The sequence below is a fragment of the Apus apus genome, chromosome 7 (assembly GCF_020740795.1).
Source record: "Apus apus isolate bApuApu2 chromosome 7, bApuApu2.pri.cur, whole genome shotgun sequence".
Taxonomy (NCBI): Eukaryota; Metazoa; Chordata; class Aves; order Apodiformes; family Apodidae; genus Apus; species Apus apus.
Window position 1 is genome coordinate 14,775,200 of NC_067288.1, and position 27,621 is coordinate 14,802,820.

The 27,621-nt window shown below is 41.6% G+C and overlaps 1 protein-coding gene across 2 annotated transcripts in view; it reads left to right on the plus strand.

Annotated features, from left to right (window-relative positions):
* Window positions 1-11,243, plus strand: part of TGFBR3 (transforming growth factor beta receptor 3) — a 115,978-nt gene extending 104,735 nt beyond the window's left edge. For both annotated transcript variants that reach the window (XM_051625324.1, XM_051625325.1), the window contains exons 16-17: window positions 1,453-1,560; window positions 7,499-11,243. In XM_051625324.1, coding sequence (XP_051481284.1) covers window positions 1,453-1,560; window positions 7,499-7,617 — 227 coding nt within the window. In that variant the 3' untranslated portion in view covers window positions 7,618-11,243. The remainder of the gene's footprint in view (window positions 1-1,452; window positions 1,561-7,498) is intronic.
* The last annotated feature ends 16,378 nt before the right edge of the window (window positions 11,244-27,621 follow it).

Below are 27,621 nucleotides of genomic sequence, written 5' to 3' on the forward strand. Positions count from 1 at the left end.
GATTAGAAGAGGAATTGCAGAGAAGTTTTTTTCCTCTGCTCTGTCCCTGGTTCTTTGGGACTAAATTTGCTCAAAATAGCAATGAGAGATCATGCTTCTGCCACTTCAGCCTCTCTGTGACTTTCTCCTCTCCAACAAGCTTTCTCCTAAGAGGACAGGACACTGGCTAGTGCCTTGTGGGGAAAAAACAAACAAACCAACCAGGAGAAGCTTTTCTAATTGCATCTAAAATTGCTGGATGTGGCCAAAGGAATCAGAGATAGTCTCATAGAAGAAATGAGAAAAAAAACCTTCTAAGCCACTGTCTGTCAGGTGTTGCATATGCAAATCTAGTTACAGGCACTCAGAAATGGGTCCTAAAGGCCCTTGCCAACAGGAACTGCTGGAGAAGACATTTGTCAAAAGGACAATGGCCCTGAGGATCTGAGGAGCTTTTGGGCTGGGGGATGTTTGTAGGGACATCTGCTGGATGCAGGAGCATGCAAAGTGAGGGTGTTGGTTCTGTTTTCAGAACTAAAATTCCACTGAGGATACTACCAAGAAGATCCAGTCAGCTAATTTCCTGATCAGCTTAGTCAGTAAAATGTTACTCACTGGCCTAAGCCATTTTGGGCACTGGGAGACATTAAAAATACTGAAGCTAAAAATCAGTTTTGTAAGAATACATTTTCCCAAGTGATTGCTAAAAGAGTGATTATTATTCTAATCACCAAAAAAGAAAAAAACAAAAGCCGGAAGTTTCTCTCTTTGGATTGTTAACACTGGAGCACAAGACACCCAGGAGCCAGATGCTGTTACCCTTGAAATGGTAATGCAAGAGAGCCTCTCCCCTAGAAAGTGATTTGCATCCATGTGTGTGTATTTCTATTTTTGTGTTCTGGAATTAATTTCAGTTATTGAAGGCATTGCCAAATGTGAAAAACAATTGTTTCTATTTATGTTTTGCTGACTTTTTGCTGGCATCTCTTCACTCTTAACAGCAGTTCCGTTCTCCACCTAGATTGCAGACTGAACTTGCAGGAGGAGATGTAGGGGAAAGTTAGGGCATGTTGAATGTTAGGGCATTTAAATGAAAAGCATCTTTTGCCAAAAATCTCAGCCTTTTAAAAACACATTTTTTAAGGTAAATTGATAGAAAGTAAATTATTAACAGCCAACAGAAAATGCCTAATTTTTTGCAATGTTTTCCAGATTTGGGTGTGCTGAGCTGTGGCTTTGCTTTGTGATGTGGAACAGTTGGTTGGCCTCAAGCCAGTCTCTGAAAGCATCACTTTTATTTCCTTGATGCAAATCTGCTAGTCTGTTCCTTTGAAAAAGCTTTAAATGGTGCTTAATTCTCTATGAATATTAAAAAGAAAAACTTTCCCGTGAAAGTCTTAAGTGTGAATTTTTGTGAAACAGTATTTGCCACTGCAAATAAAAAGTCCTTTTTATGTGTGTTTCCTTTGGTAGCTGTGCTGTACGGCCTGGACACGCTGACTGTGGTGGGCATTGCCTTTGCGGCGTTTGTCATCGGAGCCCTGCTGACAGGAGCCCTCTGGTTCATCTATTCTCACACAGGTAAGTACAAGGGCTCTACTTGCAAGGTGGGAGGAAAGGGGAGGGGGCCAACAATGGCCATCCTGTACTTTTTTTTTTCTCTCTGTTCTTACTGGGGCGTTTTCCAGCAGCTCCTCCCATGGGCCTGTTGGTGTCTATCAGCAGAGTGACACACGCCCTTCCCTAAAGGGAGGTGTTACATGTTATGAACATGATTTAAAATTTGCCAAAATAATTTTAAACGCAAATCTTGAAAACTCACCTGGGACATGAGTAAAACTGAGTATTCCTGGCTTGTGCATTATCATTATTAGCATCTCTGTATTTCAAATTTAGTGAACATTTCCCTTAATGGATCCCTTTTGGTTTCCACAGTCCTTTTTAAAAAAAAAAATTGTGGTTACTAAATGAGGTTGATGTGACTGGGAATGTGATGCGATCAGGACAGAAAGTGGGCTGAATAACTAAGAGAATGCTTTATTTATGTAGACATATTCTAAATGTAACCAGACTTTAAAATTTTTCTTGAGCCTTGGTTACATGGAATTTTTGTCCCAAGTATTAATTCTTCCATTTCTCGACTGTTACATTAATTGGTAGAATTAATGTGAAATATCACTTAATTTTGTTGAACCAAATAACCAGAAATGTGCTTGAATTGGTGCAGCCTTTGCATAGATAATTTTTCAGTATCTCCTCAGTTTTCATCTTAAACTAAGCAGAAATACGGTACTGTATTGGAAGAAGAGGGAGTTTTGGGAGCTTTCTGTTGCATGTAATCTGCAAGGTGGTACAGGCAAAGACTGGACACTGATGGGGCCCTGATTTGCAGCATCTGACCTTGGCTGCTTGTAGATTTTGGGGTATTTTGGGATCCTTACAGCATGATGGACTCCCAACTACTTCCACTTTTGACCTTGCAAAACCCTGCCAAGATCTCTGGGAGGTGGGGAGAATGTGAGGCTAATTACACCAAACCTCTGCAGCTCTGGAGCACTGGAATTCTCCTGTAGCCCACTGCAGGGTTTTTACAGCATCTAAAACCTCGTGGAGGCTGTTTAGGAGTGAGAACCCAACCCTGATGGGTCAGAGCTTCTGTAAATATTATGACCCAGGAGCTTACATTAATTTGGAAAAATAAAAAAGTGGGTGTTTTTCCAGTTGGCATTACAACAACTTTGTATAAGCAATTTAATACTTCTCAATACATCAGCTGTGTATGAAGCTTGTTTGGAATTGAGGCAAATGTGGAAAATGTAAAGGTTGTAATAAAATATATAAATAGTATAATTCTGCCTCATATACTACTGAAACATTGTAGAAGAAAAGTTAAATGCAATTTCAATGAGTAAATGTATACGTTAAGGTGATTTCCAAATAGGCAGCGTTTATTAACAAACTTAAAACAACTGTTAAATTCATATCAGTGGTACTTAATTTGTGGAAGTTCAATCTCTGTTCATATACAGAACTATCTATAGATGTGTGTCAGTAGCCATGAGCACTGGGAAGCCAACATGATAAATCCTTCAGCAACAGTAGGACTTGGACCAATCCCATTAAAAGAGCTATATTAACAGAGTACATCGGTCATAGTGACCATGTGCAAGTAGTGAAGAGAGCTCTGGCTTTGTATTTGAGAGATGAAAATAAGTGGAGAAGACCACCAGACAACAAGGAAGGGGACATTGTAACTCACCAGATCAGAGAACCACAGAAATTATTAAAAAAAAAAATATCTAGGAAGTTATCTGGTTTGGATTTTCAAAGGCTTGTGAATGTGAATCTGTGTTCCTGTGCTCATATATATGCACACACAAATATAGATAGATTATATATATATTTATACATAAAGCACAATGTGCAGCAGAGTACAGTGAAGGCTCTGGCAGGGGATGACTGCAGTGGCAGACAAGATAATCCAGCTGCAGTGGAAACATTTTAGAGCTGGCTGCAGACTTTTGTTTAAAAAGGTGGGGAAAAGTTAATCTAAAATTCACCTACAGAGTGACTGTCTTGCCATTAGAGAATTCATACTTTTCTGAATTGTGCTCTGAAATGTCATCTTCTGTTTTAAGTAGCACTGGGTTTCTAACACAGAATTTAGAACAAAGGCAGGAAAATATGAGTTCATTCTAAAACTGATTTGGTGATACTCGGAACATGGACAAAAGCTGCTTGTGGGTGGATAGTGGCAGCTTGGGATGTGTGAAGTAGGGAATTTCTACTGCTGTAGTTCTATATGCAATACAGCAAAGGCCACCCTTTTGCCAGTAGTAGGAAGTTCTGCTGATATAATTTTATCAGTATGTTTCTACTGAGACTCATTCCAGGATGGAGAAAGCTTTACATGATTGAACTCTTTTGTTCATCTGACAAGCTGTTAACATTAAAACCTCAAACAAGTGACAGCAGAAAAAAATACAAAGTAAGAATTTCATCTCCGAATATTGAACAAGGATTGTTGTGTTGGTTTTTTTCACGTAGGACTTCTGCTGGTTTCAGTAATGAAAAAATTGGGGATTTCTGCCAAAGCATAGTAACTGTGCTTTAAAACATTCTAGATTTTCTGCAACAATTCAGCATCGAGTACAGATGTCCCAAGCTACACAGGTAGTAGGGGAAGAGAGGAGGGAAGCTAAGATTATGCAACAGAGGAGGAATTTTCACGAACTCGGCTGCAAAAGGACTGTATTTTTGATCCTTTTTCCAGTCAGTAAAGGATGTGAATGTGGCTGACAGCTTAGCACAGTGCTGGCAGTTGTGCCCAGAGAGAATACAAGAACAAAGGGAAAGTAGCAGAGATTTTCTCAAATTAACCCAATTTACCTGGTTGTATGAAGAAGCAAAAATCTTGTAGTGTATATGGGATGCAGAAATCCTTCAAAATTTAACCATGTAAATAGCTGCCAATGTAATATCTGCCTTAGTAGGAATAATTGACTATGTTTAGGAAAGGGCACACATAAGTCTGATTAGTTAATGAGGCTGCTAAATCAAGGAAAGTGAATGCTGTTTTACAGAGAGTATCAGTTGCTTCATTCTCTTAGAAAATGTGCTCTCTTTCTCCAGGCAGTGTTGCAAGTTAACAGGATAAAATGTTCCAAAATCTGAGAAGTTAAAAGTGTCTTTCCTCCTCCACTTCTGCCTTTTTTATGGGATCTGATTTAAAATAAACTGACATAGCAACCAATTATATTTGGCAAATGGAGATAGAAAAGCAAACATTCAGACTTCCTGGACAGGGAGTACAACTGGCAGCTTTCCTAAGTGTGAATAACAAAGTGCATGTTGTCGACTTCAGATGGGTAAAAGCTTGTTTACTGTCAATAGATGAGACATGTCCATTTGGAGCAGTTCTGGTTCAGTAACATGAGATACATGAAGCTGTTTACATGAAAAAGACAGATGGAGAAATGCCTCTTCAGTGATAATTTACATTTCTTTACAATCTTTTAATGAACGTTCTTAAAAAAAACAAAACTTTGCTGCAGATTAGCTAAGTCTTGAGGAAATGAAATGTAGGAAAAATCACCCGGTCCAAATGTAGCTGCTCTGCTGCGTTCAAAATGTCACCGTGATTTGGATTTTTTTTCTTGTAGGACGTTTAGAATTTGTTATTGTTCCACAGGAGATTGTGGTGTATCAGCAGTGCTGATCGTGCTCAAGAAATGAGGTGCTGCAGAGGCAACTGAGTTACAGCAGAGGGAAGGGGCTGCCAGCCCAAACTGAAGGGAAGGTGCCTCCTGAGACGCTTTCCAGAGGGGCCGGGAGGAGCAGCACAAGTTGCTGGACTCGCATGGGGACTCCGGCTTTGCCGCTGTCACTCTGCCATGAAATAAAAACGTGTTTAGCTTATAAGTGAATTTATGGCTAAATGCATGCAGATTGCACTGACATGCCGGGGCTGACGCAGAGCTGTGTGCAATCGTGCAGTTTGTGAAACGGTGACGGCCGAGCTGCCAGGAGCGCTGGTGGGGCCGGGGGCCCGGCCGGGGGAGCCGCTGCTCCGCACGCTGCCGGGCTGGGGGCTCACAGGCCTGCTGTTCTCTGGTGGCTGTCTTTGCTTGTTTGTTCTAATGAAAGGGAGTTTGTTTATCACTGCCTTTATAAACATATCCTGTACTACAAAAAGAAGGAATAGTTGTATACAAACAACTGGAGAAGGGAGCAGGTCGGGAGAGGAAGACAGCCAAACAAGGCTTGTGAAAGCTTTTACAGCATGATGACCCAGGCACTGATTTTATGCAGTTTATTCTGTTGGGTTGAAAAGCAGTTTCCAATGCAAGTTACAGGTGAAACTTGGTTTATTTGGAGATGACTGGGCCTAGATTCTGACCTTCTGCATGTGAGCAGAAATCTGCTGCTCATGGGCAAATTTTCTTGCAGTGGGAAAAACAGAGTACCTGGTCGCAAGAGTAAATGCTGGACTGAATGCTGAATTCATGATTGAGATCCCCACCCTCTTTTTAAGCATTTAATTGGCCTCCTGGGCAATATGGTTTAGTTTGTTGTTTTTCTGTCCTTTCTTTCTTCCCCATTCCTAAACCAGTGGGGTGTAAGGCAGGAGCTGTGCACTGTGGGGCCTTATGTGCACTCACAGCTGTGGCTGCAGCATGAGCTAGCAGTGAACCTGCTGGTTTCCATTACAAAGAGCACTTGCAACCTCTGCTGTGAAAAATCCTCAGACCTTTCTTGTTTGTAGCAGACCTCAGAATACTGAGAAGCCTGCAGAAGGACATTTTCTGGCCTGAGACACACAATGTTAAAGGCACACTTCCTCCACGGCTGCATTCCCAAGGAGCTGAGGGCTCTGGCAGCTGGGCAGCAGCACACAGGGCATGGGGAAGTGCCAGTGCAGTTCCCGTGGGAGGAAGCTGGTTCATCCTGGCTCTGTAACCCTCTGGATGCAGGCTGCGCCTCCAGCCTTCAAACTGTCACTGAAGCAATTGCTGGAGAGTGGGAGCTCTACCAAATCCTGAGCAGGGAAGAAAAATTGGTCTCTGCAGACCTGGCCCATGGCATCAGGTTTTGAATAACCTGGGGCAACGTGAAGCAGGAGGTCTGTGTTACTGTAAACTCATGAGGCAGGAGATGTACCACCCTTTGATTTTTTTATTTATTTTTTTTTCCCCCCAGTTGTTCCTGCCCATGATCCAACAAACCATTTCCATCTTGCTCCTTTGCAGGGAAAGCAGCCATCTTGGTGCTGACTGCCATGGTTGGTCTGCAGCTCCAGCAGCAGCAGCAGTCTGGCCCTGTTACTGTTCTGAGATCACAGGTTCACATCCTGAGAGATGAGCTTAAGGGAGGGGGCAACCACAATGCATGTTATATAAACTGAGTCTTGCCATCTGTTTGGAAGAGACTATTTTGCAATATTATTAAGGTTGTGGATTTGAGCACTGTAACTTAAAAAGGTGCCACAGTTTCCTACATGGCTTCATTATGATCTTGTGAGCATTGACATAATGGTGCAATTTTTACTTCCATGCTAGATGAGAGCTGGATTTTTTCCATAGGATTCCAGCCACAGGTGCAGAAGGCGTGTGAGGAGAGCAGACAAAAATCTAGGTTTTATCAGGAGCCATAAATCTGGCTTTAACTCCTACTGCTTGATTTGCCCAACCTAATAACAAAGAGCTTTTAATTTAATATTATTATTAAAATACTCCCTCAATACCTTGTGTGAATGAGAAGGTTTAGGGAAGTTTCCATTGGCTGCTTTTAAAATGCTTAAGGAAACAGCAGCATTATTTTCCCCATGTGCTCAGCAGTGCCAAGGTGCCAAAGTCTAGTAACACATTCAGCAGTACTCTGAGGTCTGTCACCCAAGAATTGCATGGAAATACAGACCACCTGATGAACAAGACCAGGAAGGAATGGATTGTTTTCTATTACAACTAACATTTTCAATTTCTCTTCTCCCACCTTCCTTTTTCTCTCCTCTTACCCTCAGGGGAAACAGCAGGAAGACAGCAGGTCCCTACATCCCCACCAGCCTCAGAGAACAGCAGTGCAGCACACAGCATCGGCAGCACGCAGAGCACCCCGTGTTCCAGCAGCAGTGCAACTTAACTCTGGGGGCAACACCCTTGAGGAGCAACACAGGAGTGCAGAGGTTCAAAGGACTCTATGTGGACATCAGTGTTTTAAAGATAAAAGGATTGGTTTAGTTGCTTTTGAAAAAAAATGTGGGATTTTGCTACAGGAAAAAGACACTTTCTTTTGGGAAAGCCACTGTGTGTGAGTGTGCAGCCTGTTGGATCTTCTATAGCAAGTTATGCTACATGTGACAAAGCTACTAATTTTACAGTACTGCAAACCTGTTGTAGGGGTCCATGGGCCCTCAATGTGAAATCTATGCCAGTTTGGAAAAATGCTGCTTTGTCTGTATGACTTTTTTCTTTCCCTAAACCTTCTCATTCACACAAGGTATTGAGGGAATTCAACAAAATAAGCAGAACAAAGACAGACTTAGGTCAAAAGGATTTCTACTTGTCTAAGCAAGAAAGACTCAAGGTCAGATCTCTTTGGTTAATAACAGTTTATTACTTCAACTATGTTTAGCCACTTTTGAGTAACCTTGGTTTTGTTAAGCTTACAGCTATAGCATCTCATTTGCTTTCCTGTTGTGTTTGCAGCTTTAGGTTCCAGGTATTTTTGTTTGAATATGCATTGATTTGCTAGTTGGAGAAGAGCACACTCTAACATTCCCTTTCTTGTTCTCTGGGCCAAAGCTCCTTAACAAGAGATATTTTTAAACTATGATACCAAATACAGGCACACACAAAAGTTAAGACAAATAATGTTCTTGTGCACTAACATAGACTTGTGTGTAACTTTAATGGCAATTTCTTTATGCAAACAGATGTATACCTAAGTATACAGAGCCTAACTTGCCACTTTAACAATTGGGAAATCAGCTCAACGTTCCTTCCATGCATAAAATAGATGATGTGTGTATATATATATATTTCAAAAATTAAAACTGTTTCTTCAGTTTATAATAGGTAGATAAAGGAGATTAAAAAGGTGATTTGGTTCTAATCTTTTAGCTCGCCCAAATTGACTTTGAAATAAGAGATGGCACAAAATAATAAGAGGGCACAAAGACTGCACATTAGAGCCTATTGTGCAGAATACTGCCTATCAAAATGAAGCTATTCTCTTAGGATTGTTTTGCAGTTGTTTGTGTTAAACTGTTGTATGAACGCTGCAGTTGGATAGTCTCAAATTAGTGTCAGAATGGAAATGGCAGAAAGGTACTAATTGTCACAGTATTTTTTCTAGTGTCATTGCTGTATCTTGACCTTCAAATCAATGCCAAATGAAAGAAAACACTTTTAATGTGTAGGTGTTTGACTGTTATGTTGCCACTTTGTAATTGTAATGTGTTCTACTGATCCTTCTCCTTTGAGGAAAAATGATCATTGTTTTCTTTTGTCTAAAAATGAGATGAGTAACTTTCATTAATTTCAGTGAAGGTTACCTGTGTTCTGCCAGAGGAGAAGGAAATCCATTACACTAGAGTGATAGTCTGCTCTGAAGTCTGAGCTGCAGATTTCTTGCTGATTCTACACTTGTGCCTTGCTGATGCCAGGATGGTCAAAGTACAAGATATGAAATAGATGTAATTTCCCAGGATCAGGTTCAATATTACTCACTTTAAATCAAAGCTGTTACTAATCCTGCAGACGTTTATGCATATGAGTAACTACATTCTTGCTAGTACAAGCACATGCTCAACTCTACGCATTACGGCTGTTCTCTGAGTCCATGGAGAGAGTCGGTGTATGGAGTTACACATGCAAAAGTGCTTTATGTGACCAGGCCAGTCAGCATTCCTGGGAACATCAACAGGGTTGTCACGTGAGTGTAGTTACCCCCATGCAGAAGGTGTGCAGGGTTGGCTCTGCTCTGAGGTGTCAGGAGGATGAATGTGCTACCTGTGTGGTTGAAAAGAAAGCGCTTTGCCTAACCTTCAGCTGAATGTATTGTATAAGCATATTCTATATGTAAAGTCTTTAAAGATGTCTTCAAAGAAGACTAGAGTCTTTAAGTTCAATCATAGCTATATTTTACTACATTAAATTTCTGTATAAAGATATATTTAAATGTTTTAGATAAATGTAAGTTACTCTATATGAAATGTTTAATTTCAATTACTGTGAAATTTACATATTTTGTAAATTCTTTTCCCTGTTTTAACCCTTTCCTTCCTCAGACATTTTATTAGATAGTTGCTTATAGGAAGTACTAGATTGGGTTGTTGGGATGGACAGGTTGAAAACTTTTATGTAAAATAGGTAATTGTATATTTTTGAGAGAAACATGCTGCATTATCTATGTTTTTATCGAAAATTTACTCTAATTTTTAAATAATTTACAGATTTCTATTTACTGCTGGATAAACCAAAAATATATAAAGATCAAGGATTCCATTTGCTGACTTGCATTTGAAATACAGTTTCAATTAATGAACTGAACTTGGCTTGCTCAGCTGTTTAATTCAGAAATTGTTATTGATCTGAATTAACTGTTTATTGGGGGCTACCAATACTACATGTGATTACTTAGGAGATGCAACAGCCATTTCAGCTTCAATAAAAACAGAGAGAGAACCAAACTCAGGCATTCCCAGGTAATAGCTTTATTACAAAAATGTACAGTAATTTCCAGCAAATGTTAAGCTGCCTGCAGTTCAGAGTACTGATACACCTATAAACTCTACTTTTATAGCAGCCGTTCATCTATGCTGCAAGTTTGTGTGTGGTGTGGCAAGCTCCTGAACCCATAACCCCAAAGCTACTGGTTCCCACTCTGCCAAATGTGGTCTCACAGTGCTGGGCCTCCCTGGCAGGCACCCCTGGGGTGTGGGAGGCCAGTGAGACAGTCCTGTCCCAGCAGAGGGCTTTAAAGCAGGGCTTTGGAGGGATGGGCTCAGGGGTGAATTTCAGTGTGGTGGAATTGACTGTGAAGAAGCTTCTTAGGTAAGAACAGGAGGATTGGGCTTAAAACGGACACCTTCTGTCTGTAAAAGCTATTAGTAATGTACTTAAATTCCAAAGTAGACTGCTTGTTGTGTCATGCATCATCTGATCACTAACTCTAACCTTGGGTTTGGACATTACTGTATTCACGTTTCAAGATGTCAGATCTGTGTTATGCTATTTTTGTAGCATTTTCCACATGGAAATGAATTTTGCAAAATGTCTGTAGATGTTTATGATTGTAACCTTCTCCCTGCCCTTTTCTAACCATTTCTGTCCCATATGTACCATTCTTCCTTTTACGTATATCTACCTCATGCTTCACAAGAAGACTCTACTGTTGGTTGTGCTGACAGCGCTTCCTGTGAGGTGACTGTTCTGCCTATTGTCGTTTGTCATTCGTGGGGGTGTTCTTAGTATTACCAGATTTTTGCTGCCATGTTCCTACCAGTTCCAAACACAATATTCTCAACATCAAAAAAATAAGCACATTTCTTTCAGACCCAAACACCAGATTTTTTTTTAATCAAAGAATGGGAGAAATTTCTTTGTTAATACCTGTGGCCAGTCTGAACACCCCATTGGTATTTCATTTTATGTTCAGTATTTCAGAGACTTGTGGAAATGCATAGATGTACAGTTTTGATAACCGCAGTGTCATGTCATCTTAGTCTCTTGTGCATAATAAAGTATATATCAGTTTATTAATAATTGATGCCATGATTCATTTATTTGAAGTTGTACGGAGCTTACAGCAGTAGATCAAGTTGTATCACTGCCCTGTGAATCCTCACGTGCTGTAAACTTCAGTGGGAATCGTGTATGTTAAGGCAGGATTTTATTTTCTGTGAACACCTCCTTTTTTTTGCTTTCTGTGCTCTTGTATCCATTGGCTTTGGTTGGCTTCTCAGTATCATGCCTTCTTGTAGAAACCAGTAGATGTTTTTAGTTAAATGCTGGTATTCTTCACTCTAATCAGAAGTCCAAAGTTCTCATCCTGCAGATGTTTAGTTGTTGCATGTCAAGAGACATCCTCAGTCCCATCCTGCACAAAGCCTGGCTTGGGCACTGTTGAGCCTAATGGTCTGGTGTTAGTGCCCTGGCTGAACCAGCAGAGCTCCCCGGGGCTGCTGGACCCTTCACTGCAAGTACACCGAGCACGTGAGCAAGGCTGAGATGTGTTTCCATTACTGGAGGGTCTTCCTGTCCTAGAGCAGATAGCTTGGCTATGTATCAGCAGCACAAGGATTGAGGTGTTTACTATCCTGCTTATTGCTTTGTTTCCTGTATTTCATGTGCAAAATACTCTATAGGCAGTCTGGGGGAGCCAGCCTCAGCAGTATTTCCCTGGGTTATTCAAGGTTTGTGGTTATTAAAAGAGTTCCCTAAAAATTGATCCAAAATGTTTAATTATCACTTTTACATATCAAGATTCCTTCAGTACTGAAAAAGCTATTAATTGGAAGCAATTGTAAGCTTACATGTTGCCCAAGACTTGCAGCTCACAGAACTGCAATAGATTTATTGCTTCACAACAACCATCTTTCAGTTTTTGCTTCTAAGACAATTTTTTTCTTTTGGAAATGAGCTTTGAAGAGCTGACTGCTGTTCTTCACCTTTATGATTTGTATTTTGTATTTGAGATCAGTGTCTCATATGAGAAAGAATCTTTAAAATGCAATTATTAGCCAACAAATTGTGATATATCTTTGTTAGTATTTTTATACATTATGTATTATATATTTCTGAGTATTTTTAGATATTAAGAAGTAAGTCCTACTGTATTACAGAGTAAGCATCAATGTTGTGAATGTTTATTTTTGTCATGCACTTGTGATTGAAGCAAACATTTTGGAGAGTCAAAAAATACCAATTGCCAGTTTCAGGAAAAACACAGGCCAGAGCTCTTCTATTTTAAGCAGAAAGAAATTTATCACAGAGTTTCCTCCAAGACAATATAAAAGGAAAATGGGCCAGTATTTTGATTCATTTTCACAGCTGTCACTTTGTAATTGTAAAGCAGATATTTATGAGGTTGAAAGTCCTGTTGCAGCTCAGTTTTTGTACTATTATTCCCAAATCTCCAGCCCTCGAGCTGGCCTTGCAAACCTGGGTGCATTTACATTGGTTGAATTCTTTGCATAAGAAAGATCAGATTACATCAATTCACCTACCCAAAGAAGGTTACGGCTTAAATTACATTTTTACAGAGTCTCATTTGCCAGAAGCATTCAGGGACTCACTGCAACACATCCCAAAGATGATGTGCACCAGGCCTGCTGTGCAGCCGGTCGCGCCTGCCTGGCATTTAGCTCTGTGCTGCGCTGCAGCTTTACTGTGCTTAGGAAAAATATCAAGAGGAGTTGGTTTACAGATAGCTGAGGAAGAAAAGCAGCACAAATGTTGTTACTCTTGCACTTTTTTAGAATGACAAATCTTTTCCCATCCAATTATTTTGGCATGTGTATCTGAAAAATCGGTTAAGAAAATATTAGGGTGGAGTCTCTTTTTCGTTCTGCTGTTACTGCTGCTTGTAAACTGCCAGCTCCAGTAAAGAACATATTGTACAGACAAAAACAAAAATCAGTGTTTTAAAAATCAGAGTATTGAGTATTAAGCAAAGAAAGCTGATGGTATTTAAAAACATTTCAAGTGGCTCAGCAAACTCACTCCCTGCTTTGTCAGCCATGTAAATTTTTTATGGTGTGCCTGCTAAAACCAAAGTGCAGGCCCTGTGAGTGACTGTGGTGTTCCCAGTTCTCTTAAGTATTTCACTTCCAGATTTGCTTTGTAAATGGGGTGAAAGGATTAAAAAAAAGTTCCCAGTCTGTCATTTAGTACATGCAGGCATATCCCATGGAGTCCTAAGAGCTGGGATGTAGGGAAAGTCTTTGCCAGATGCAACGTGTTTATTAGTCTGTGATCCTAAGTGATCAGTAACATTAAAATGGAAAATAAAGAGGAAAATTTCAGAGAAATATACAAGCAGGGCACTTGTAGCAGAAATATATAGGTTTTCACAAAAAATTTTGAGTGCCAAAACATGTCACAGAAAATATAAATCACTGAAAGGAGGTTATAAAGTAAGATGAAGGCAGCAGTTCGAAGTGTCTGGAACCGGGAGCCGGCAGCCTCATGCCCCACCGGCCTGGCGGAGCTGCAGCTGCAGCTGGAGCTGGAGCGCGTCCTGGGCCCCAGGCAGCAGCCACCAACCTGCCCTCAGCCTGGAGGGCCCTCGGGTGGGCCGGGACCCGTCACCGCCTGCAAATGCTTGTTCAGCGCCTTCATCAGCAATCCCGGAGGGAACACCATGGGCGAGACTTGTGATGGTAGCTCAGACGGCGTTTCTTCACGCTGTGCGGAGGGGGGCAGGTAAATCGATACTCCTGCGCTCTGGGGAGCTCCTCCACTGCTAAAAACTGTGCTCAGGAGTTCAAACTAACCCCGGACCGGAATGAGAGGGAACTCCCGCCGCCCTCTGTGCGGGCCGGGCCGGGCCGGGCCGGGGGATCCGCGTCACCTCAGGAGGGCTCGAAATGGCGGCAGGGGCCCGGCGGGCCGGGGTCTGCCGGGAGCTCAGAGTGAGAGGGCAGGCGGCATGGGGGGCAGCGGGGTGCACAGCAGAGCTCTGCTGCGGCTCCCTGGGGGAGGTGGCTGCTGGGGAGAAGATTTGAAAGAGGACAGCCATGAGAGCACGTCGGGCAGGTGGGAGGGTGGGAGGTGAAGGGTGGAGCTGTGGTGAACGTTTTTGGACAAACTGAAGTATCATTGTTGCTGACAGATGCATGTGGGTGTTCTTGGGGAGGGAGGGTGGCTCAGATGTTTAGCCCAATAGTTAAATTGCCATCTCACTGAACTGCTGTGTGGGAAGTGATGAGGGCCTCTGGGACAAGGGAGGGCTCTGCAGTGTCTGTGTGCAGGTGGCACCTGCACGGCCTGGGGCTCTGGTCACAAAACAGACCTGCCCTCGGTCTTCTGTTTGAAGTGGGAAAAGACCCAAAGATGGGTTTTGGATCCTTGCCCTCTGACAAAGAATTTTAAACCCTCTCTTAGCCATGCTTATCAGGTAGCTCTGTGCACAGGGCAGCACAGAAGAGGCAGACTGCTGCGAGTGCCAGATGATGAAGGGTGCTGAAGATGTGGAAGATGGTTGGTAGAGAGAGACAGGAGCAGCAATAGGATGACAAACATCTACATAAAGAGGAAGGAGAGGCTGTGGTTTTATGTTACAGAGATTTAAGCAGATGGTGCTTGCAGTCTGATGATGTGGGGAGGTGATGTTGGTAATGAAAGGTGGAAAAAGGAGGGAATCCACAATGAGGTTATTGTCAAGTTGTTTGACAGAGAGAGTTGGATTAATGCTGTGATTACAAGTATTGTAGCATGAGAAGCAGAGTGGTTTTGTCCAGGGAGGGTTGAGGGATGATCACAATGGAAAGTGTGTACCCCGCTGACATGCTTTGTACCATTACAAAGCCAAAGTACACCCATGTTTTTACTGGCAGTGCTTAGTTAATTTTTCTGTGACTTACCTCAAATGTATGTCCCTGAAGTGAGTCATGGTTTACTAGATATTAGACAACAAGGGTCGCTCACAAAATAAGAGGCTTTTGCCAGGCTGGCTGCCTGGCCTTGTGGACTATGGAATATCCAGCATGATCTGCTCTGTGGACAAGGAAGAATTTTTCCTGTTCAGGTTATGCCTGTCACCTGCATTGTGGGATAACCTACTGAGAAGGCCATGGTTGTGTCAGGAACTTCAGAAATCTGGCTCTGGCAAGGCGTTGTGTATGGTTACTTTTATTTTCTGTTTTACTGGCAGGAGTAGGGTTATGCCAAGCTAATTCCAGCAGATTTCTCCATTGCTTCCTTTTGTAAACTTTCATTTATGACAGTGGTCTTTCATACAAAGGTAAAACCAAAAAAAGCTTAAATGAAAATGTACATCATATATATGTATATATACAAGATGTTGAAAGTCAGACCTCATACTTCTGTAGTCAACACTTACCAATATCTGGTTAAACAGCTGTGAACCAAGAACAAATTTGCTATTCTCTCTTTTAGAAGCTGTAAGAAATGTTAATTATTGTGTTTATTTGAGTAATGACAAATAATATGGTTACATGGATGCAGCACTTTTATTGAGAAAAGACAAAACTGTGATACCTAAAAAACACGTAGTCATGTGTTTATGTTTTTAAATATAAATGCACACACATATATATAAACACGCATCATTCCATCTAGCAGTGGGAGAGCTCAGGAAGGGAAAGTGCCAGTGTGTGTGTTAGAGGACAAATGCACATGGACATGAATACTGCAGAAAGCATCTAGGGTATGCAAGTCTGCTTCTGCAAACAAATGTTTTACATCTGGAAGGTATGACTCAATTGTGCTCTCTTTCAAAATCTTAAAGGTCTGAATTCTCTTAGTTCAGGCAGCTAGGGGAACCATCAGCCTGTGCTTCCCATTTGGCTGATGGAGGCAGACAGTCCCTGAGGCTAACTCCGCACACCTCTGTTTCCTGTATGGGTGTGGGGAGATCCTAGAGCAATTCCCTTCCTAATCAAGCATCTGCAGTCTGCAGCTGACCAGGATGAATCTGGATGTCCTTTTTCTCCAGCTGGCATTGCTCAGGTTGGGAAGCAGTTCTTATAAAAAAATCGTGTAGTTGAATGGGAATGAATTGATAGATTCTCAGAGCTTATGTGTGCTGGTGGTTCCAGTGTAGAAATATGATGATATAAGTTTATTTTGGCACAATCAGGTGCCAAGGTAACAGTTACATGGAACAAAGCCAGAGGAGATCAGGGTCACTGCCATGCAGGTATGCAGCTTCTGTCTCTGGGTGGGATAAATCAAGTGTTGCCTCCTGCTTACAAAGTTTTAAGATTTCTCCTTGCATTGAAAGAAACCAATGTGTGTAAAATTGGAGCCAGTTGCCAGCATCCAGGCACAGTGCCACATTTGAAGAAAAAAAAGAGTTTGTCGTTATTCAAATTCCATATTTCATTTTTAGAGTAAACTAAGGGCTCAGTTCTCAGCTGGTATAAACCTGTGCCTTTGACTTCAGTCAAATTCTGTCTGTTTACACCAGCAGAGCATCTCTCAAGTGCATAAGCTGCTCTTTAGCACTGAACAACAGAAATATAAACTGGCAAGCAGCCAACTTGAACAGCTGCCAGTGTACTTCAGATCCGAAGATGATTCCTTGAACCCCAGCTCTTCCCTTCTTCAGACTTTTATTGAAAACAGGACCTGTTCCCAAGTCTCTCAAGTCATACTTCTTGCAAGTCTAGTTCAGCACACTACCCACTTTCTCCAAATGCCTGAGCTTCACCCTGCAGCTGTAAAACCTTCTTCCTCCATTCCAGTCAGCATTAAAAGCTCTTATTTCCAACTGAAGTTCTGCCAACTGCTTTGCTGGTCCTTCTATTTGCATTTCAGTCAAGAAGGCTCGCAGTTTAGATCAGTGCAAAATTACACACTTTTTTCTTAAAAATATGTGTATCCTCAGCAGGGTATGCAAGATAGAGCTATTCTGGCTTAAATGAATTAGGTAGGCTTTGCTACAGAGCCCTCCAAAGAAGGTTGGAGCAAGTGTTCTGGGCAGTGCACATGCAAACACATGAATAGTGTGTTGATTAGTCACAGAGATACTCTGCAGCAAAGCTCACAGGCTTTATCTGACACTGCAGAGCCCTTGGTGGTTCTGTACCTGATCACAGCAGAGTAGATGACACTTGAGATCTCTTCACTCACAGAGGGGTTGTGGGCTAGCTCAGCCAACTACACCATGATATATTTGCCATGTCGTCTTCTGGGACAATGTCACTCTTGTAAATGGAGGAAAATGCTGGCTGTGTTTCCCAGGTGCTGTCATTTCTGAACTTGCTCTCTCCTGAGAAGGGTGGCAGCCATCAATGGGCCACTGCTGCTTTTGTGTCTCTTTTCTAAGCAACACTTGGTAGGGCTTCCAAGAAAAATCCTAACATTAGTCATTAGTGAATCAGCTGTAACTATCCCACCCATTATAAGCCTTATTCACGCTGCCTGTTTCCAGATGTTTTTAACTGTCAACTACTTTAAAGCACGTCCATGCTCTGGCCAGGACTGGACTCGTTAGCATTGCATGTGATGAAGGCCACTTACCTGTGAGGCTTAAAAATTGTTTAATTGATCCAAGTTTTCAGGAAGGTTTATTTCCCTTTTCTACTTGATCTCATTGCCATTCCTGCATCAAATGCTGTCTAGTCACACTTCTGAGCATGTTTTTTGGACAAAGCAACCACATCTCTAGCTTGATGCTTTTGTGTTTGTCTTCTAGAAGTGAGTTTTTAAGCTAGGTGACCGCATGGGAGGCAAACAAATAGCTTGTAGGGTTTGAACTCTTTAGTGTTAAAGAAATAGTGCCGGAAAACAGTCTGCAAACAACATATAGACTGCACCTGCTCATCAAATACCTTGGAATAGCAACCAAAATAGTAAAAATCATACACTGCTCTGACACAGGTAGTAAGCAGGAAGTTAAAAAAAAAGAACAAACCACAAACAAAAAAAGCTATATGGGCTAAGTATGTTGGTTTTGTTGAACTCTTTGTGGAAGATTTTAAGTTTATGGAAAGGAATTAGTATTCAGTTATGTAAATATAGACATGTGAAGCTGTTGCACAGTGCTTAATTTTTTTTTAAGGAATTAGAGGGTTTTTTTCATTTTATCAGTGATCAGATTTAAGGGAACCACTGTTCATGTATCACATGCTGTGCTTTCAACATGCTCTGTGATTCATTGTCCAGTACTAAGATATTGCAGGAATGCTCTGTGAACTTCTAATCTTTCCTGGGACTGACTGCCACAGAAGTACACAGTATGTGACCCCTGACAAAAGCTTTATACAACATGAGATTCAAACTGAGACTTCACCACATCTTCATGGGAAACCTTGCACTTTCCCTGAAACTTTGCTTTAGTTTTCTGAAGACTTTTTAGTGCTAAAATTAAGGCTACTTCAAACTGAATTATATCACACAGCTTGATGCCTCTGTCTCTGAACTCAGACACTTTCTGGCAGCCAGGTGAGGATATTTCACACTTCTGTATACTTCTTCTATAGGACTTGGTAACTTCATGTGGATGTCATTGGAATAGTGAAAACACACTCATGGAAGGGTTGCCCATTTCTTTTTTCTTGAGGAAGACTGGTTGATCAAAGCTAGCATATAAATCTAGCAAAAACATCGGTTTTTACTCTCCATAACACAGTAATAAGAACTTTTCACTGGTAATGCTAATTAAGGAAAACATTTCTCCATGGCAGTGGTTTTTCTTTGATGTTTCTGTCAGGCCAATGCAAATAGGCAGGGGCCAGAGAGCTGAAACTGTATTGCTTTACAAGTATGTCAGCAGCACCTAGTACTGTGGGTCTGTTTTCCACTCAAGGCATGTGGGTTTTTGTGTGTAAATTGTTGGAGCCCTAGTGTGAATTTCCCATGTAAGTCTCTCTTCTGTCCATCAGTTGAACAATTGTCTATTTACTGTTACTCTCTGTGTATCTTCCTCTTCTCACAGTTTGAGTTCGCTTTACAATAAAAGCTGCTTGGGCTTATTTCCTTTCTTTTTAAATCCTGATCATGACAAATAAGTCTTGGCAGCCTATTTCTTGTTACTTGTTATTCCTGCATACTCCAGGTACTGCAATACGGTGGAATACCTTTAGAATGAAAGGTTCACACATTGTAAATTAGACACAGAAAATACCTATTTGGGCCACCTTGCATGCATGTCTGAGACATCTGGAATTTTGATGTGGATTTTGTAGCAGAGAAGTAGTGCTGATTTCTGTGACATAACTCCTGATTATTACCTGACTGAGTCAGGTTCTGGTATCCAGACTCAGATAACTCAGGGCAGATCTTTATAGGGCTAAACACAGGGATTTGGGGACAGTTTATTATATTGCCTGATATGTATACAGTCTAACCCCTTTGGGGGCAGCTCTTGTCTGCTCCGTTTCATTCTGTCATCAGTTCTTAAGAATGATGTTCCCTGGCCAAAATGCCATTCAGGAAAGATAACCTTGTACTTTCTGTGGAGCACTGCAAAGCACTCCACAGGCATAGGGCAGTGGAGAACCCGGCTCTGCCAATAACCCTGCCAAGGCATTTAACTTTTCTCTGCCTCACTTTCCTTTCACATGAGGCTTTCACATCCACTTTAGTCCATCAGAGATGATGAGTGTCTGAGAGCTGACATCCTGGTGGAGATGTCTCTATTCTACTGTAACTGCTTCAGCAATCTGCAGTAAAATGTTAAAAGTCAAAACACTTTGCTGCTAAGAGTTTTCTAACTTTTCTTGATGAGAGGCACATTTTGTCAGGTGCAAAAAAAAAATAAAAAATTTAAAAGTCCTTTGTCACAGTTTGAGGAGGATCAACAACAACACTCTTGATCCCCTCCCACCCAGGTAGGGAAGGAGAGAGAGAATGAGAGAGAGACTTTACTGGATTGAAAACTAAACTACACAGCTTTAATTAAACACTAATGATAAAAGAAAATTCATACAATTATATACAAAAGTGTTCAGGAAAGTGCAAAACCCCTATTGCCTCCCCCCCCAGCAACTCCCACAGCATCTCCTGAGCTGTGAGCAGTCCCAAAAAGTCCTCGAGCTGCTGGAGGAAGCAGAGAGTGATGAGGGTCAGAAGAGCTCCATCCTGGGGGTTGGTGGTGATGGATGGACAGAGTATGTATTTGTAAAGCATTACAACAAGAAATTTTCCATTAAGTTTTGAAATACGGATTTCTTATTCCTGTTGTTAATTTGTTTCCCCATGCTACCTGCAAAGGTAAAACATTGAAATACTCAGTACTGTTTCTTACTGCAGACAACACCATGACTTAGAAATAAATGAAGCAATATTCTTACTAACAACAGGTAAGTCCATGAAAAAGTGGAACTCAGAAGCTGCTGTCTTAGGGGCACAATCCCATTAATAACAAAGGTGACTTTTTTGTTTTTAACTACTGTTCACTTGTAAATACATGCTGTACATTAAAAGATAGTACGTAGGATGTAAGAGCCTATTCTTCCTCTTTTCTGCTCCCGGTTATCATCTGGTGTGTCTATACCACACTGCGTTTGTGGAAGAGTGAATCTGCATGAGTGTTAAATGTTAGGCTGTAAATGGAACACTACCACGATGGGAGGCACCACAAAGGGATTAATGTGCTGAGGAAATAGTGTTGTCCAGGGTAAACTTGAGAGAACCATGTTTTATTGACTCCATATTTCAAAACTAATTGCATGTTCTGAGATTACTTTGGCTCTGAGCAATGAATGCCATGGCCTATATTGTTTTACATAGCTTTTCATTCTTATGTAGAACATTCTCTAGATGATGGAAGAAGAAAATAGCTTAATAAAGTTGATTTGTAGGTCAAAAGAACTAGTTTAATAATGATCATGGATGATTAAAGGATGTTGAAACACACTGAATCTCACATGTCTGCCAAGGCCAGTTTATGTTAAAATTCCTCATGCTGAAAGGATGAATCTTGTATCATGGCTGGATGAATCGTACCCACTTGATACAAAGTACCCTCTGATTTACAGACCTGGATGACCACAGCTGGTGCCTCTGGTGTGGCTGAGGGTCAGAACCACTCTTCCCAGCTCCCAGTCTGAGGCTGACCACCAGACTGGGAGCTGGGATACCTTGGTCTGCTCCTAACCTCCATTTGCTCTGTAATTTGGATAAACAGTTTTCCTTTCGTGTACCACTGTTTTCTTTGCCCAACCTTTGTCTCCAGGAAGTCTGAATGTTTGGCAGCAAAATCTGCCTTTCCCTTTGTGAAGTTTTGCATTGTGCTGCTCTTTTCTTGTTAGGAATGGGGGTTACCCTGATCCCTGGGGATGTGTTGGACTCCTGCCCACTGTCTCCTGCTGCTGTGACAGGCTGGAACATCCTGCAGCAGTGGTGTTGCTCCTGCTCTGGGTCATCTTCCTCCACCTTAGCCAGGCATATCCAAAACATGTAATGGGCTCCTTCTATAGATTGCCTTCTCCACTTTGAATTCTTCCTTCTGTGCACCCCACTCTGACTGGAAAGCAACTACATTGAAATAAACAAGAGCACTTACTAGTGAAAAAGCCGTGGGCAGTAGTTGTACTGGGAGTGTGTGCTTTATCCATGATGACTTCTCTGAAATTAGGGTAAGAAATTGGAAGAAGCAGCAAGGGGTAGCTCAAATGGTTTTGGAGATTTCTTGGAAAACAATGTGACACACATGGCTTCCTGAGACGTTTATTTTGTGTGATCTGACTAGTGGATGCTGGGGGCAGTATGGAAGTGACTCACTCATTGCTTGAGTGCAGGAGGAGTGAAAGAGAAGCAAGAGCAGTTGGCTGTCTTGCTGCAGAAAGTTTTCTCTAGTAAACTCTCTGAGGGATTCCCACTTAAAATTTTCAGATAAATCCACTTATCCTATTCTCAGCCTAATGATGATTTTGCTTGCAGAGGAAGACGTTTTCCTGTCTGTGCACCCAGCTTGGAATAAGGGCTAAAAGGGAGATGAATAAATAACAGAAGGAGTGGTGGAGTGCAAAAGGGAACTTAAGTAAAATCAGAACTTCCAATATATTGCAATTTGTGGTTGTTTGTGGTTGTATAAACACTGTCCTAAAATGCATTCATCCAGATATTATCCTAAGAGAAATTAATTTAGTCAGTTATATTAATAGGCACAATGGTTCATGGTTGTTTTTTTTTACTCCAGTTAACTCTCCCATACTGAGTATGCACTGGCATTCATGTTTCTACTAGATTATCTGTTTACACAGAATATTATATTCAGAAATCTTACTTTATTTTTTGACCATGTAGGAACCTATTTCTAAAAAAATCTGCTGGGGACAGCAACCTGTACATGGAGACAGACCTCTCTCCAGAGGGGAGACAACTTCGTTTGAATGGTGACTTTGCTGGAATAAAATCATAATAATGCTTGTCCTTCCTCATTAGGTCAGCTCATTTAATTAACTTGAGGTTTTGATGCCAAAAGTAGGGGTTTTTTTTCAAATTACTTAAATCAGATGTTGTGCCTCCTTTTGTTATTGCAGCTAGCACAATTGAGCACAGCTTATTTCCCCAGGTGCCAGGAGGGTGGTGTGGTGTTTGTCAAATGAACATCATGGGATCAACTGTCCACACCTGCCACCAGGCCCTGGATGTGTGGGTCGTGTGTCCCAGCTGGGGCTGATGCCTGAGAACTGTTTCCTGGTACTGCGTGCTAGAGGAAGGGACTGGCTGCCTTTGGTGGTAGAGGATGTGCTGAGCTTGGCAGATAAAGGTAAGGCAGCTTAAAATTAATGTGCTGTGTTTTTATGTTTTAAACTAGGCTTTTGAACCTAAAATTACTGAGGTATATTGAATATGAACCCTACAGAGATTTTTTGTGTGTGTGAAAGTAAAGCTATACTCTAATAGTAGACAAAAAGTAGAAAAAAAGAGCCTTTAAGCTGGGTTTATTCAACTTGTGTCAAAAAAAAAAATGTATTAGTACTAATTCTAAAGACTGTGTGGACAGATCTTATAGATGCTGAAATGGAAGGATTGCTTTAGCTAACATATGGAAAATATTTACAGACCCTACACAATAGTGATATGTAAGAGTAAACAGACTGTCAGATAAGTACTGCATTCCTTTATTTTCACTTAAGACTTGGGAAGAAATACAGGCCTCTTTGCTAGCAGGGAGAGAGGAATGGCTCAGTGTTTGAGGGCAAACTGGTCTGGGGAAAAATGTGCATGTTAAGCAAAATTAAACTTAAGTTTTAAAATCCTTCATAAATTCAAATGTCAAAGTGTCTGCCCTGAATCCTGTGCAAAAGCTGATTTTTGTGGAGTAGGAGCTTGGGTTACAGCTCAGTTTTCTGTCTGCTTCCATTTAACTTGCAATTTAAAATGAAAATGTGACAATGACTTCTGTCATGCTCATGGTGGCAGGGGAGACTGCAAGCTGGGGAGGGGGCAAGCCAGCCCCTAGGGTGAGGTAAGGCTGTGCTTCCTTTCCTCTGCCACCGGGGTAGTAACAAAGGATTTATCATGGAAGCAAAAGTCTGGGAGACTGAAAGCAGCAGGGTTCTCACTGCATGGCAGGTCAGATGGAGGGAGCAAAGCAAGGTGTGCAGCACTGAGAAGTGCCTCCACACCTTGCCCCTCCTAGCAGTGAGCAGAAGACAAGACTTGGGTACTGAGCTCATCTTCCCAGAGCTGAAGCCCAGCTGCCTGGGCTTAGGGCTGGTTCCTTTTTTCTGTACTTTTATCCTATTTCAGTGCTTATATTAAAGCATAAATCTGTACTTTCCTGCTCCCAAAGCTCCTGGGGATTCCCTGGGAGCATCACAGAGTAATAGTGCTGTGTCCCAGTGTCTGGGGCCGAAGCATCCTGGGGTCATTGCTCAGGAGGATAAAGGCAGGAGCACGCTGACAGCACGAATGGGATGCAGTACAGCTGGTGCTGACCGTGCTCTGCCTTCCAGCAGCCAAAGCAATTCCAACAGGCTTACAGACAGAGCTACCAGAATTTTGCTGTAAATTTATTAGTGTGGAGCAGAGTCCTATGCAAATGCTCTCTCAAGTGGTGGAAGGCTGGACTGGTGGCACTTTTTTTTTTAAGGCATAAATGATAGCTGGCTTTCTAACACAGGCAGTGTAGCTAATATATAGGAAATTAATTACGTTGCTAACTTGGTGAGGAGAAACTGCAACTTTGAACAAATGTGTTACTAAAGCTGAGACCTCAGAAAGTTAGCTTGTGCAAAAATATTGGTGGTTTGAAACAATGACATTTTAGAGTGTTGCTGACCTATGGATTTTCTTTGACTTTTACTGTTGTTTCTTTTGGATGTGCTTAAATGTTTATCTAAGCAACTCTGGTTGTTGAATGAGGTTTCAAGAGAAAAGGTAAATAGAGGAAAGAAAGTAATACAGGCAAATACAAATAACTTCTGCTGTAGCAACTACACTTCTTTCATTTTGCAACTCTGAAGCTACATTAAATTGTATTTATTCAATACAATTTTCCATGTTTCTAAAAAGAGCAGGATAGAGAATACTGATCCATACCAAAATGCTTAGGAAGTACCTAAGATTTACTAGTTTTGGCACAGGCCTGCAAAGGCAGCTAGTGTCATCATGTTTAAAAAAGGAGGACAGTGGGAAGGGGTGATTCAAGTGCAGCATAAACTTGGTTAATTTCCAACATGATCCTAGTTTTAATAAAAAACAGAGGAATTGGTACACAGTGCTGGCAGGAAGTCTGAGGCAAAATCAGGTTTAGCTGTAGATACCAATAAGGAAGCATAGCCAATGATTGACATTGTTGCATTTATTTATTGCTGCTTAAGCTTTTTGTGATTACTTAATCTGTACGTTTGGGCTGTTTTGTTTGTTTTATAGGGTTTTTTTGTTTGATTGGGCTTTTTTGGGAGTTTGTTGGTTGGTTTTTTGTTTTGTTGGGTTTTTTTAAGGCCAGTCTGTAACTGTGTCTGAGGCAGTTTTTATATGACTGTGCTGTCCTAGTCTGCTCTGAGTTCCACTAACAAATGTGCACCAGATCACTTGCTTGTCAGAGCTGAGTCCAAAAAGAACCAGCTGTGGGTGCATCTGAGCTGTGTCTGATACAACTCCTAGTCTGGAAAAAAGAATTCCTCACTCTCTATGCAGACAGTGTTGTGCAATGGCCTGAGCTCACTAAATACTTTTGTTATACAGTGGAAAGTAGCTTAGGTACAGCATTTGCTTTAATGGCAAATGGCTTGTTGAGTCAATAGATGTGTTGTGGGTTTGCGCAACCTTTGCTCTGTCTCTACCATTTATTTTGTTTTATGTTGATGGAGTTACAAGAGTTAGTACAACCGCGCCATCTTGGCCACTATTTGCATACTGTTTTGCCTCTAACCACAGCTGATAGACTTTGCTTTATAGCAGACCTCCAGGAATCGGGTTAATTCTGTCACTGCCATACACACAAAATCAGTGTTAAGGAGTTTATCTGCTTCCAAACTGCTTTGAGGAAGTATTTCATAAGACACATTTCCTAAAGATTTTAAATGGTACCATGAGCTAAGGTGGCTAATTATTAAAGCATATGGAAAATCAAACGATAAGGCAATAAAAACAACCTGTGCACTTTGGTATGTGATATTGTAATGTTTCCTGAAAGTGGTGAGCTTGGCTAGCAAGATTTCTATAGTCAGCCTTTTCCTGTTCTACCCCCTATGTCCCTTAGCTCTGTATTGCTCTTGCAGGTGGTGTTTGTTGCAAAATGCACCTAACCCCCAAGGAATCTTGACAACTACTTCTCAGCATACAATATGCTGTTTGTGCCAACTGATCTCTATTTCTGCTTTTGGAGTTAGAGGTTTGCCATATTTTTTTCTTCAGGAGGATTTTGCCAGCTGCCTTAGTTATTTTAGTATTTACAGGTCTGCAGTTGTTGACCACATTGAGAATTGTTTGTTCCCTTTCCTTCTGCAAGTAGTTTGGTTTTACACAGAAGCACCATCTCACCCACTTTCCTATTTTAGGACTCCAGCAAGCAGTGTAGCATTCCAGGGCTGTTTATTCTCTGGAGCACTACTCCAGCATCTAAGAAAAGGGTCCAAAGTGAGGGCTGAGTAAATGTATTTAAGTTGTACAGCATTGCTGTTTGTGCTTTAACTTCATAAAATACGAATGCTATGACAAAAAATGGCCACAAACTTATTTTACAACAGCCCTGTGCTTACATCTTGCAGTGCTAGCAGGCTGCAATCTGGTCTGTCTTTGTGAGCAAACAGATACTCAGATTCCTCGTCTCTTTTCCAGGTAGTCAGGATGGGAAAATATAGTCAGGGCTAGGATAATCGGCTCTAGAGTAGAACTGCCCAAAGATTAGCAAGGACTACATGCTCACAGCTGGGGACTAGCTTGGATTTGACTAGACTAATTACTGAAGTGAAAAAGAACAATAAGAATCAGATCTTGAACAAGCTCCAATGATCTTAAGGAATGTGGTTAAGACCAGGCTTAAGTTACAGTTAGGGTAAAAAATGGAAAAAAACCAATGGCTCCAGATGGTGTAGAGGAAGAAGTGGCTACCAAAGGAAGAGGTAGGTTGCATGAGGACTTTGTCCTTGACGATTCTGGGAATGACTTATGGAAAAAGGTTCATTCCATGCTGATTATTGTTCTAGGGTTTGGGGTTAACAGAGACACAAAGCCTGGGTAAACACTAACCCAAACCTGAACCTTAATCCTAGGCCTGGGCTGAGCTCTAACCCATAAGCCCCAGAGGATTAAGCTGCCAAGGATAAAATGTTTGCGCAGCCCACCCTTCTCTTTGGCAGCTCTTAGGTGCCCTGCTCCACGTGGTGCTCCTAAGCCTAGGAGTTCTTGTTTACCCTAACACTGGCCCCAGGTGTTGGCTGATCAGTATATAATAATGCCTGGTTATTGCCTAGATGAATATGCCAGGAGTTTTTTTGTGTGGCTGGCCTGTTCTTTTCGTTGCCCCTGTGCATTCTGGCCCTACCTGGAGCTCCGAGCTGTGTCCCTCTCCTAACCCTACATATGGGCGGAACCTTAGTCCATGACCAGCAGGCATGGCCCAGAGGCCATGGCTGAAATCCTTGTGTAGCCCACCACTTGCTTTAGTAGCCCCTTTTTAGTCCCACAGCAGCTGGAGGTACTCTTTCAAGGTAACGAGCAGATTATGTGGTGATTATCCAGCCCAGATTACATGATGTACCTAAGAACAAGTACATTACAAAGAAAACAAGACAAGAAATGCCTCCTCCAGGCCTATCCTACTTGGAAGCCAGAGAGCTTCTATACTGGTCTGCACTGAAGCCTGTTGGAGCTAACATACATGACAGAGCCTCTACAAAAACCTTCCCATCATGGTCGCTGTTCATGTTGTTCTCAGGCACAGGGCAAATGGCCTCTCTGGTAGCGCAGTTCGGTAGGTGCTTTCTCTGAAGACAAAATTTCAGAAGAGTGGTTAATTAAGATTTCAGGACTGTGATTCTGTGTTCTACAATTC